The sequence below is a fragment of the Apteryx mantelli genome, chromosome 1 (assembly GCF_036417845.1).
Source record: "Apteryx mantelli isolate bAptMan1 chromosome 1, bAptMan1.hap1, whole genome shotgun sequence".
NCBI lineage: Eukaryota > Metazoa > Chordata > Aves > Apterygiformes > Apterygidae > Apteryx > Apteryx mantelli.
Window position 1 is genome coordinate 119,750,514 of NC_089978.1, and position 12,643 is coordinate 119,763,156.

General features: G+C 35.5%; 1 protein-coding gene across 4 annotated transcripts in view; it reads left to right on the forward strand.

The window, feature by feature from the left end:
- The window catches only part of DCAF6 (DDB1 and CUL4 associated factor 6), a 97,275-nt gene that overhangs the window by 51,430 nt on the left and 33,202 nt on the right, over window positions 1-12,643 (forward strand). For 3 of the 4 annotated variants that reach the window (XM_067300234.1, XM_067300259.1, XM_067300249.1), the window contains exon 11: window positions 8,905-8,964. The exons of the other annotated variant lie outside the window; for it this stretch is intronic. In XM_067300234.1, the coding sequence (XP_067156335.1) occupies window positions 8,905-8,964 (60 nt within the window). The remainder of the gene's footprint in view (window positions 1-8,904; window positions 8,965-12,643) is intronic. 4 annotated transcript variants of the gene reach the window in all.

The window sequence follows — 12,643 nt, forward strand, 5'->3', positions numbered from 1 at the left end:
GTGTTTTAAAAACATACACGTTCAAAAACCAGCCAGTGCAAAAATGGTTCAGTGCTGGAGCTTGTTGGGACAAGTTTCTTCCCCTGAATGTTACCTATCTTGCTAGAGAAATATAGTTGCAAACATTTGAGTAAGTTGCAAATTATCAACAAGGTCAGTTCAGTGAGAAAAATCTCAAGAACCCATTCTTGTCAGTATGTTTGAATCAAACTTTTCTATAAGGAGAAAGTATAATGGCTGAATATTTTAATGTTTGTCACTATGAAAAAAAAAAAAGATTGTCTCAACTTGTTTATTTCATTCAGTGGAAACCATTTAATTCCATTTTTATACTACTTTTAAGGTACTGCGGTTTTAACTTGCTAATAAACTTCAGATTTTAATGCAACATAGAATTCCAGACACACATTGGTACTGTTGGGGTGGGAGCTGACTAATTAGGACAAAGCTTAGGCTAAATATGTGTCCTGATTTAAGTTAGCCTTACTTTTCAATTTTGAATGGGAAAGCGGCAATAGCTTCCCCCCCCACCCCCATTTTTCTTTTCTCGGTCCATTTGCTGGCAAAATAAACATTTGCTTAGAGGTTCTGCAGCATGTTAAAGGTGTAATTGAACATATTCAGGATAGTTAGTTATTTCTTTAAAATACGAGGTGTAGTTCTTGTTATGACTTAAATTGTAACTGTCTCTGGACTGGGTAGAACTGAATCAGTAACACGTGCTGAAATTTAGATATCACCAAAATGTATTTGAAAGCATTTTCTAGTCTTTTTGGAGTTTTAATTTCCATAAATATTCATGGCATATGAAACTATTCACAGTAAGTCTCTTATGCCAGATTCATTTTAGGAAGTGATCTTCTCCTTCTTGTTATACCTTTTCAACCGTTAACTGACACGATATATTTTCCAAAACTGGTATTAGATTGAAGACATAGAGCTCAAGACTCTCAGATCTTAATAGATGCCTGCCGCTGATTTGTCAAGTGATTAGATTACATCTTTGGGTTTGTTTCTCTTTATGAAACAAAGTTTAGAATTTGCTTGCCTCACTGAGTGAATAAGCATTACAGAGTGTTTGTAAAGCTTTTGCTTGGATAAAAGGTGATACCTGAATGCAAAGTTCTCTAGTATTTTAACATTTCATAGTGCTGTGGGTTTTTTTTTTTTTTCCATTGCAAATTTCCTCATGTCTTCAAAGTACTCCAAAGGGCTTGATACAAATTCTTTCAGGGTAGGTCTAGGCTAGCAGTTTATAGCAAAACTAGCTAGTCTTTGATGTGAATATTTGAGTATGAATTGGCTTCGCTACCCTACTATAGTTATAGATGAGAGGAGTTCAGCAGTGGTTCAGATCAATGTTGTGCTTCAGCTCTGTGAAATAATTGCTAATAAAGACCCAATCTCTGTGGTATAAAGAGAAGCACTTGCTATGCAGCACTCTTATAAGTGGAGGAAATCTGCAAAAAGCATGAAAAGAGTGAAAAATTACTTAGATTCCTGGTTTTATAGTAGTTTGCAAAAACTGCTGTTAATCAGACGATGGACTGGTACATGAAGAAAAATATATAATTCACAAATAAATAAAGAGGAAGTAATGAAAATAGTTAAGTCTCTAAAAATGTCTGAAAACGTCTAAAAACATATCTGAAAGAATAGTCTGTTAATACTAAAAAATTTATGATCCATTAAATTACTTTCTCTGTAGGTCCATGTAACAGTGTTTTCAAACTTTGGATCCTTACCCATTTAGGAATGTATGAAATAAAAACTTAGTTAATGGTAAAATGTTTTTTTTGGTTAGATACTATTAGACACAGGTTTGTTTTTGTCAAAGTTGTATTAAAATGGATTTTCACTCAAAGGTGTGAAATGAGGGATTTTGAAAATTTGCCTATTTAGACCAAGACTGCATAATGTTACACCACGAGTGTTCTGATTTGTTCCATGTGCTAGTAACTGGTAAATGAATACTTGTGTTGTTTGTTTTATTTTAAATCAGCTAGGATCTATCTATTTTTAAATAATTCTTTCTTAAATGGTTTAAGTGTTGAAGATGGGGAGGGGGGTGCATTGCATGCAATGAATCCTGAACTTTTAACTCTTATGATTCAAATATTTAGGAAGAACAAAGCAATTTAAATATCCTATTTTATAATTTCTAGATGTCAGTAATCTGATTTATGAAGTGTTTATCGCTTTAATTACACTTAGTATCTGTTGCTTCTCTCTTTGGTCACTTTTTTTTCCTGCATACTTTATATTGTATGTTCTATGCCTCTTTATTTTACACACTTTTTCTTTTTTTCTTTTTTCTCCCCCCCCCCCCATTGTCAGAGTTAATGGGACCTGAGTTAGCTATAATCCGTAGGGGTCTGCAGCGGCTGAGGCTTAAGAAGGCCGAACAACAGAGACAGCGAGAGCTAGCTGAGGGTTCAGCGCCACAGTCCTCCACCTCTGATCAGTCTTCCTGTAAGGGCTCCTCACAGGACCCTCAGACATCAGGTTGTCATTTGTCAAGGTTTCTTAAGCAGCTAATGTAGTTAATAGTTTGTGCTGCTGTTGTCTGCTGAGATGCTTCTCTTCCAGAACAAGACAGTTAATGCATTTGCTGCTTGTCTTACCTTGCATGTGGTGGTGTTTATCATCACATGGTTAGGGAAAGAGTAATAATTAAATCTTTTGTTTATCTAACATGTTTGAATTATATACTTAAATGATACTATATGGAGCAAGTTTCCTAGGTGCACATTCTCAGGTGTGGGCAATATTTATTAAAGCAGTTAAGTAAGAAATTGCTGTGTTTTGAATAGAGCAATGCACTTACACACTTGAAATTGCATTTTGGTGTTAATTGTGTGTCATAACCACATTTGAGACTCAGCCTTGGTTTAGTGTATGTTTTAAATCAGGGTAACAATTCAGTAAAACAATTTTGGCACTCTTACATATTACGTTTTTACAGTTAGTATAGTGAAAATACTTGTAAAAAACCAAAATCTCTAGATACACTCTTTTTTTTTTTAACAGAATGTTTTTTTCCTTTCACCATCCTCTTTCTCTTGTCTTATTGAGATTAAAAATGATGATAAGAAAGCCTTGCAGATCTTTATTATAGAAGAGACATTTTTGAGAAAGTTGTAAGTTAGGATGGAAGCATGCATATGAATACATGAATAGAGAGGTAAGCCCTAAGGTATTAACTTGAAGCAAACTTTGTCATGGCACCCATGTAACAATGAGTGGGCTGCACATTGAAAGTGTGAGCAATCAGCATGGTTTATGTTGAAAAGCAAATATTTAGAAGGATGACACATCTAGCTCTGTTTCTTCTATGGATGAATTTTGCTGTAGTTGCAGTGAGGCTAAATTGCTTTTGAGGATTGTGTCATACATTCACAGCTTGGCTTGCTATGGTTTAATCTATTCATTTATATGGAACCTTATGTAACAATTTGATATAATAGTGGCTAGTGCTCCAGTTACAGTATCTAGTTACTGAATTTTGAATAATTTTCTACATTAGGAATTTTTTCAAAGAGTTTGCAAAACCTCTAATCCTAGTGATGGCCATGACAGGTGCCTGTTCACCTGTGGGAGTAGAACAAGAAAAACAATGATAGCAGTGTTCTTGTAATTGGATGCAGGAACTCCTAGGTGTTCCTGCCGGGAAAGGCTTGATAGAAAACTAAAAAAAAAAAAAAAAAAAAAAAAATCTATTTTGTTATTAGAAAGCCAATGATATTTTTTCAGCAAACTGAAAATCATGGTATATTAACTCAAAAGATAAGTATTAGATAGAGGCAAAACCCTACCTAACACTTACAGTATTGGTCAATAGGTCTTGATGTTCTTCCGTTTTCCTTTTGGATTGGCTTTTTAAAAAAGAAAAAGTTGAACTGAATCGTCTCCTCTTGAAACTTTGAATTAAAATTGAAAAAAGTTTGGTTATTCTACCATCTGTAGAATCCTCAGCTGGAGGTGTATCTGGATATTTTACTGTCTCACAGAGGTATGTGTTGGTCTGGGTTTCACTTGATACTGTCTCACACATCTATTTCTTGGTGCTCCTTCAAGGATGCGTTAATTCTTTACTCCTAGTTGTTTGTGGGTCACTGTATCATAGGATCCCTACTAACATAGATGTGAAGAGGAAGCTTTGAGTAATTGTTTTGACTTGGGGTCAGAGATATATTTTAGTTTGGATCCCATCTCTGCCTCTCAGACTTCTTAGTTGCCATATGTTTTGAATTTTAAGAGAACTAAAGGGAAGGTCTGGCTGTTTTGTCACTCTGTGGGATCACCAGGGAGCCACAGAACACACAGGTAGTCTTGAAAGAAACTGATAACCAAGTATTTACTTCATTCTTCATGTGATGACAATGAATTTCCAAATTAAACCATTTTACTTATTTAATAATAGTCTTAAAAGGGAGATTTGCTTAGCACTATGGAAACATTTATTTCCTGGGGGAAAAAAAACCATCAGTTTTGCTAAGTCATCTCCAACTCATTAGGCTGTATATCTTTTTGCTGTGTGGTTTGATTGGTGGAATTTGTTAACTTCAGCATTATAAACAATGGAAGATTTAAATATGTAAATTCGATTCATCATTTGAATGTGTTCAGGCGATTTAACTTTTATTTTTCTTATTAAACAGTGTAAAATGGTAATAGATGGATCTTAACTGAGGCCTCTCAGAAAGTCAGAGTACCTCATACTCACTTGTCCTGTTCTTGTTTTAGAATAATTATGTAAGTCAAGCTCACAGTATTTAATGCTAGGTCTTTTTTTTCTGGTTCCCCCCCCCCCCCAGTTTTACTGAGTAATAGATTATATGCATATTTACATACAGTCTGAAGAAAACTGTTTCATCCACATGTGAAATAACAGGAAGTTGTATGCCCTACGTGTTACAGAAAAGCTATATGCTGTGATATTCAGTCATTTATTCCTCAAGTAATTTGATCAAAGATTACATGATACCTGTTCCTTTTACCTGTATGGGTAAATACAAGAAATTCCTGTTGTGCTTCATTAGCTTCTTCCATTGTATTCCTCTTTCCCCAGTGTGGAGGGAACAAATGAAACTTTTTCTTCTGCTTGAGGAGTCCAAGACATCTTTGCATTGTCTATTTACTTTTTAAAATTTCTGGGCTCTGGATATGTAAGTGGATATATAGTTATATTTGCTCTTTTTTTTTTTTTTTTTGTATGAATTACTTTGGTTTGTTCCCTTTTTCTAACCTCTTTATGAGATTTATTTTTGCAAGATGTGTATGAGTAATCTATTTCCTTGGAAAGCTGGAACTGCAGATTTCTAGTCTTTCTTGCTTCTAGATAGAGGCGCAATCGTTTTGTATCCTTGTGGTAAGTTGGCATTTCAGAAATGTGGTAGTAGAAAAAAGCATTGTTAGCTTTGGTTTTCTAACAATAAATGCCTGTGCAGGCACAATTTCTCCATCTTTTTCCTGCAAGGTTGCATTTGATGCTCTGCCTTTAGGCAAATGTTTGATTTTCAGGCATTGATTAGTACAGTTGTTACTTTCCTAACAAAAATTACACCCTAAAATATGTCTGCTGCCATATGAAATGAAGTTGTAGGTTCTGTTTGGCCCAGGGCTGCAGGTTCTCAATCCCTGCTCTAGCAAAACTTGTATAATTTATGCTTGCAGTTTTCTTGCAGAGTCGATGTGAGATTAAGGCCATTTCTTCTGCCCTGTATTTCATTCTTAGTCTCTATCTTTGCAGTTGAATTCCAAAATACATAATCAAGAGCTTATTGATTATGGAAAGTAGTTGCCCCTAACTATTAAAAAAATATTTCATCTCTTGGATTAATATCCACTGTATGTATAATGTTTAGAACTTTGAAAACAATTTTCACTGCTTCAGGCCTGACTTGCTTACTGGTGCTGGAATTAAAATGGTATAAGGTATAAGGAGGATTTTTTTATTTATTTTTTCTTTTTAACCAAAACAAAGGGTGGCATGTTAATATTTTGGTGAAATCAGCTGCTGGTTGCCCAAACTATAGGAAGCTCCTTCAGCATATAACTTGCATCAAAATTATCTTCTGTTTTCTGTTTGAGGTCCCCCAAATGCATGGCTTTCCAACTCCTTCTTTAAATAGTGTTTCTGTTTAGTGTACTGGTAACATTACAACCAGTGGTGAAATGCTTTGGGGTATAGACCCAGTCTGTGAAGACTCAGGTAAGAGTTTAGTGTTGGGTTTTGGGGTGTTTTGTTTTTTTAACTATGTGGCACAATTTTGGTAATACTTTTTCTCAAAAGCTTTATCTAAATTGATGAAAGTACTTATTCAGAATTTGTACAAAACCAAGCCATATATTAAAAAATAGGCATTTACCTGACCTTCTTTCGTCTGGTTTCACAGTCCTGTTTATTTCCCTGCTTGGGCTGTGGGATTTCAACACTTTGAATACTGCAGTGCCACTTCAAGGGGGAGCTGGTGATCTGTGGCTTTGGGGGATTTGAAAAAGAAGAAAGTGAGTTTATAAGTGCTACATACAGAGCTCTTTTTGTAACAGTGCTAACTGAAATATTTAGGATGCTTCCTCTGCTTTGTTTGAATATTCTTAAAGGTCATATTCCAAGTGAGACACATTCACAAAATCGTAAGAAAACATCAAATTAATAGTGAGATTTGGGACATTTAAGCCCATGTAAGCATGGATGATTACTTAGAAAATTTTTCATTTTGACTTACTGTAACTGAATGATGCAAATGGTAAAATATACAACAGTGAGTAAAGAATGCAGGTATAACTTGAGGTTTTAATAAAATACAGAAGGGCTGGTAAGTGTACTAAATGTAATTTATTATATTTATTTTCAAAATATGTTTGTTCAGTCATATTTCTTCTGTTCATCTTGGCCTGAATTAAAGAGCTGATGAGATTATCTTTTCCAGCCAAGTAAAATGTTTTGGCAGCATTCTTAATTATTTGCCTCTTAAAAAGGACATATAAACATACAGAAAAATTGAACTGTGGGAATAGTGCTGGACTGGGAATCAGTCTTCTCAGCTTGCCATGCAAGACATCCCGTCCCTTCACTGCTTTTGAACACAAGTTAATCCTAGTCATGGGCTCATAGCTGCGAATCAGTGATCAAAGCCAGCCTGCCCTTGAGGGAGAGAGGCACCCCGATTCATATGCTGAGTCAACTGGAATATAAGTAGGAGGTTTTATGATGTTGCATCTCCACACCAGCTTTTTTCCTCCAACTTATGGTCTAAAAACTGGATTAGCACTCCATTGAAAATATTCCACTGTAAATACCTCTCTGCTAACTTCAGTTTTGGAAAGTGAAATATATTAATGTTTTATAAGTCTCTCATAGTTAAGAGCTAAGTCCCATCTAAATCTAGAGGAAATATTCTTTGGTCTGGCTTAGGTGCATTTGGTGCAAGGCATAGGCATAGCTAAACAAAGGTAAAGATACCCTAAGGCCAATTTTATGTTCCCCAGTTATGGAAATAAACTGCATGAGTCCAGTTTCCAAAACAGACGAACCTCCAAAATACGCTGGGCTTGCCTCAGACTCCTTTAGTCTCTGTTCTTCACTTCTCTCTCCTCCAGAATGCTAGGTAGCAGTGTAATGAAGAAAGAATCTGTACTTCTTGCAGTAGAAGCTAAAACTGAAACCTTTGAGGTTTTATCTTTAAATCAGCGTTGTCAGTTTAGTAGGTTTTACAGCTGTACTACAAAATAGGTCATCCTGGTGACTCTGGCCCAAACCTCAGAATGAGTTACCTGTAGGAGAGAGAATGTATTATTCCATTGCTTTCCCTGTACAAGATTTAAACTCATCATATTCGGTTTCTTTTTGCATGCTATCATAATTGCAGACTGTGACTCAGTTTATAATGCAGGATATTAAATCCCTTCAGCTTAGCATGAATTTGTTTACAGCAGAAGATTAAGAAATGGAACCAAGATCTGATAGCCTAGTAAATATTATGTTTGAAATACTGAACTAATTTATGTACATCAGCTAATATTAAGATAATACAGAAACAAGATGTGATCTTCAGAGATGACAAAGGAAATAGACTTCACAGAATCCTGAGCATTGCATCTGTAATTTGTGTGCACAGGGAATGCATTGCTGATGATAGTTATTAACTGGTAGTGTCCAATGGAATAATGCACTTCACTGCTGTTGTTTTCAGTTTTTCCATGATTAAATGAGAATCTATGTAAGAGTGATTGGTGTGGTACTGTGATAAAGTCATGAAGACACATTCATGGTCATCAGATGCTACAGAGGTATAGCATCTAAGAATGCAGAACTGTCATATGAGTGGGATGTACTTTGGTGTATTAATATTACAAAAGCAGTCTATATGCTGCTATAGCTGTAAACCCTCTCATTTTTCACATTTTATGCTCATAGGTATAAATATTGAATATTTAAAGCCAAAACTGAAGATACTGTTATGCTTATTGAGTATTTTATGTTGAATATTTTGAAGCTCATGTTTAGTACATTGTTTGAATTACTATACTGTGTGATAGTTGGACCAAGGGCTTTTTAGGAGTCATGACTCTTCAGTGTTCTTCCTGACATGTTAGAAACTTGAAGTACATGGTAAAATCCTTTGTAATGGATAGACGTTTTAAATATGAACATATCAGCAGAGCTTCAGGCTGTTAAATGATTGCCTAAAGAAATACATAATGGTTTGAAGCAAGTGGCTTTGCATCTGTTATGCCTAGAGAATACAATATGGCTGGCTGCTCAGAAAACAACCAAAGCTTCCTTATGTTGCTGCTTTTTTATTCTTATTTTTTATTTTAAGCTAATATATGATCGTGACATTGCTGTGCAGTTCTCTGCTGCTTATATTTTAAGTTGAAATCTCATTTTTGTTTCAGATTCTCCTTCTTCTGTGGTTAACAAACAGCTTGGATCCATGTCACTTGATGAGCAAGAGGGTGCGTGTAACAGGAAATGCGCTATACCCAGCCATAGTTGATTGCAATGCTTCCTTTTAAAAATGCTTTTCATGATGATAAACAGTCTAAAATGCTGTTCATCTACATAAAGCAGAATTCCGTAAGCAGATCTGCTGGAAATTCATTAATTATTTAATTCTCAGTAACAGAGTAAGGTTAATTATTAATTGTTTTCTAAAGCCATCCTATGCTCAATTCTTAATGCTTTAATGTATATACAATATTCCATACTGAGGCACTCTACAGACACTTAGATAGATATATTTTTTTAACTCAAAGTAGAGTTAATTCTTCAAACGTTCTTTTTCTGGAGGCTTTTTCTGGGATCAAAGAGCAAATATAAACATCAAAGTAACTTTTAATCGTATAAAGCCAAAGAAATTTTTTTTAGGAGAGATGTGCAGATTTGTTATACTTGCACAGTCAGAGTAACTCAAGTGCCTTAGTCATCATCCCTCTGTGATCGATTGTTCTATACCCCTTCTGCTAAACCAGTTCTAGTGTTTCACTCTACCTGCCATATGGGCTGGTGATAGAAGAAAATCCTAGTGAGCAGCAGACTATGCCCATTATTCATCAGTCTTCAAACTGTAAGCAGTGAAATGGACCGCACATGACCTTATTAAAGCTGAATGAATCTCATCTTTAGTGAATATTTATGCCTGAATAATTAATGAATAATGGAGGGTAATTTTAAAATAGATTTCCATACACTCTGCATTATGCTGACTTCCATATTAAAGTCTCAGTAGGTCTGAAAAAGAGTTGTTTTATCGTGTTTCAGATTCTAAACTAGAATGCTGCTTTGAAATCTCATTTCTCAAAAACATTCTGTTTGACAACTGATGAGATGTGGTTTGGTTTAGGGTGCCAGGATATTGGAAAAAAATCAAGCTGTGTTTTATATTGACAAAAATATTTTTTTATGGAATTACATTTTGTGATGAAAATAGCCTTAAATCTTGACATGTGAATTTGCTAATTATTCATAGTTTAGTAGTCTGCATCACTCCACTATTCAAGCTTAGCTGGAAAATGACTTGCTCATTAATTTGTGGCCAAGCTATGCTCTCTGTTATGAACTCCTTGGAATAAAGCATTATTTGATGAGAGTAGAATAAACTGAAATTAACATGTAAAGTCCGTATATTTATTGGAGTTCTTGTAACTGCAAACATTTTGGATAATTGATAAATGGTTTGTTTGCTGAACTTGTCAATTAAGCGCATGTGACAGCAGCAATAAAACCAGAAGTTATTGGTTCCAGAAATCAGTTCGCAAATCTGTATCTCATTCCTCTTCAGGCAGGCAAGGTGAGTTGCCTTGAAAACTGGTTCATGTTTTACTACTGTTATCACAGCATTCTAATAGATTTGGGGAGTGGGGGTGTTGGGGGGGGGAGTTGTCAGGTTTTTTTCTACACTGAGAAATTAGTTGAACTAATGTGAAGAGGCTTTCCCTTGTAAAAGCACTTTGGATTTGGTTTGGTAAACCAATTCTCTGAATGCATGAAAGCAATGTTTTTCTATTGTGATGTTAAGGATCACCTGAAAAGACACGGTTTTACTTCTAAGTTGGTAGAGGAAAAGGAGGTAATTTATTAGGAGATCTGCCTTATCTAAATGATAAGCGGAAAGATTTACTTGCTATGATGCAGTTTAGATTTTCTTGAAGTTAAATTACTACATTAGTTTCACTTCCTATTTGAACAGAAATCTCAAAAAAGTGTAAGTAGCTAATAAAGGAAGTTGTATCAGTTATTATATATAAGTGCTTTTTCTTTCTTATTCCCTCTCTTTTCTTAATTCAGTACTGAACCAGCTGGCTTTCTATTGGGCCAGTCTGACATATATGTTTTAAGACTCTTTGTGTTTAAAGATCTTATGATGCTTATTACACATGTAAATTTGTAATGCCAGGATTCTGACATTCCAGCAGTCCTTCTTCTCTGTAAAAAGGGGTTTCCAATGGGTTAAAATGGTCTACACTGGATACTTTACTTGACTGTAATTTAATTATGGAGAGAGGCTGTAAGATTTGTTTCAGTGTAAAGGCAGTGTTATGGCTTAAGATACTGCCTGGATGGCAATGATCAAAGAGGGAACCTGAAGCCAGAGGAGTAGCTTGGTAACTTTAAATTGTAAATGTGTGTATGCATCCCATATCATCTTAAGGCTTCTTCCTACCCACACAGTGGCCATGCTGAGCATTATTATCTTTAGATACTTGCAAGTTAGTGCAATGGTTCGGTAATTCCTTATGGGAATGTCCATGTCAGGTTGTTCAGTGCCATGTTATAGATACTTGAGTTAGCTCAGAACAAGATGGTATGTCAACTATGGAGTTCTGCATATACAGTGCCTTAAGTCCTGGAAACTGCCTTGGCAGGTGTTGTGTCCCAGCTAATTAACTTCACCTTCCAGCAAGACTAACTGGCGTGGGCATATAGTGCTTTCCAGATCCGTGGTGAGCTCAGCAGATACAAGCTTAAGAATTTCAGAACTGTGCTCTGTGGTATAGCACAATATGTTCTCTGCTGCCTCCTTCTGTAAAGTACAGTACAGCATCTAATTAATATGGGAATCATCTGGACAAAGAAATTATATGCCTTGGACTATGGATTAGGCAGGTCTGAAGAATTATTTGATTTTCAGTCTGCCCTTAGCAGATTTAATTGTCTTTTACTGACTGGTGTCTATGTAACACTGTTTACTCAGACAGTATTTATCACTATATAAAGGAATCCCCACCATTACCCCCTAAGTCAGCTGCTTCTGATGAATTTTCATGAGTTGAGAATTCCTGTAGAATTCCTGTTTTCTGAAATACACTGTTTATTTTTTTTCCTTGTACCCTTTTTTTCTGCCTTTAGAAGATAACTAATTTTTCTGATTTTTTTTTCCCCAGAAATACATTGCAGAATATACAAAGCTGCTATTTTGGTGTGGGGGGGTGTTTTTTTTTTTTTTTTTTTTTTTTATGAGGAGGTATGCTTAGTGCTTCATGGAAATTATTTTGAAAGCTTTTTCATGAAAAGCCGTCCATTCTCTTCACATACGATTGTCAACTGACCAGTGACAAGGGCAGCATTTGTGATATGGGAAACTAGCTTCACATTCCTTGCAATGCTAGTAAATACTAACTAAATAAAATCTGTAAACATGTCTTTGTGCTCTTAAGGCTTCATAGTTAGGAGCCCCAACCTTTGAAGTTGCACTGGCACAGGTTCATTTTCTAAGGGAAGAAAGTGCAGACTTTTTGTTTGTTTCCACAGTTTCTCCATTTAAAAGATCATGAATGAAAACTTGTCTTCAGTTATAAGGGAGGAAGTTGAAAGGTGCCTTCCTCCTGTAAGTGCCTCAAGAGTGGACTCTTTTTCATAGGAGTGTGTGTTCTAGGACAAGGTTGCATATAAACTAAGTGTAAGTAATTGATAGTATCTTTGTATAATATGTATGGCTGTAAAATCTAAGTGAAGCTCCAAGGTATTTTTGAGAAATTTGGAATAGATTTTAGTAGGATGTTGATTTGTTGCTCTCTCTTTGAGCAGTCATCATCTGGCTTATTAGAGCTTATGAGTAGAGTAACAGTTTTGGCTGTCACTCTACACTTCATCACAGAACATGTACAACTTTTCCTCTTCTGCCCTCCAATGTTC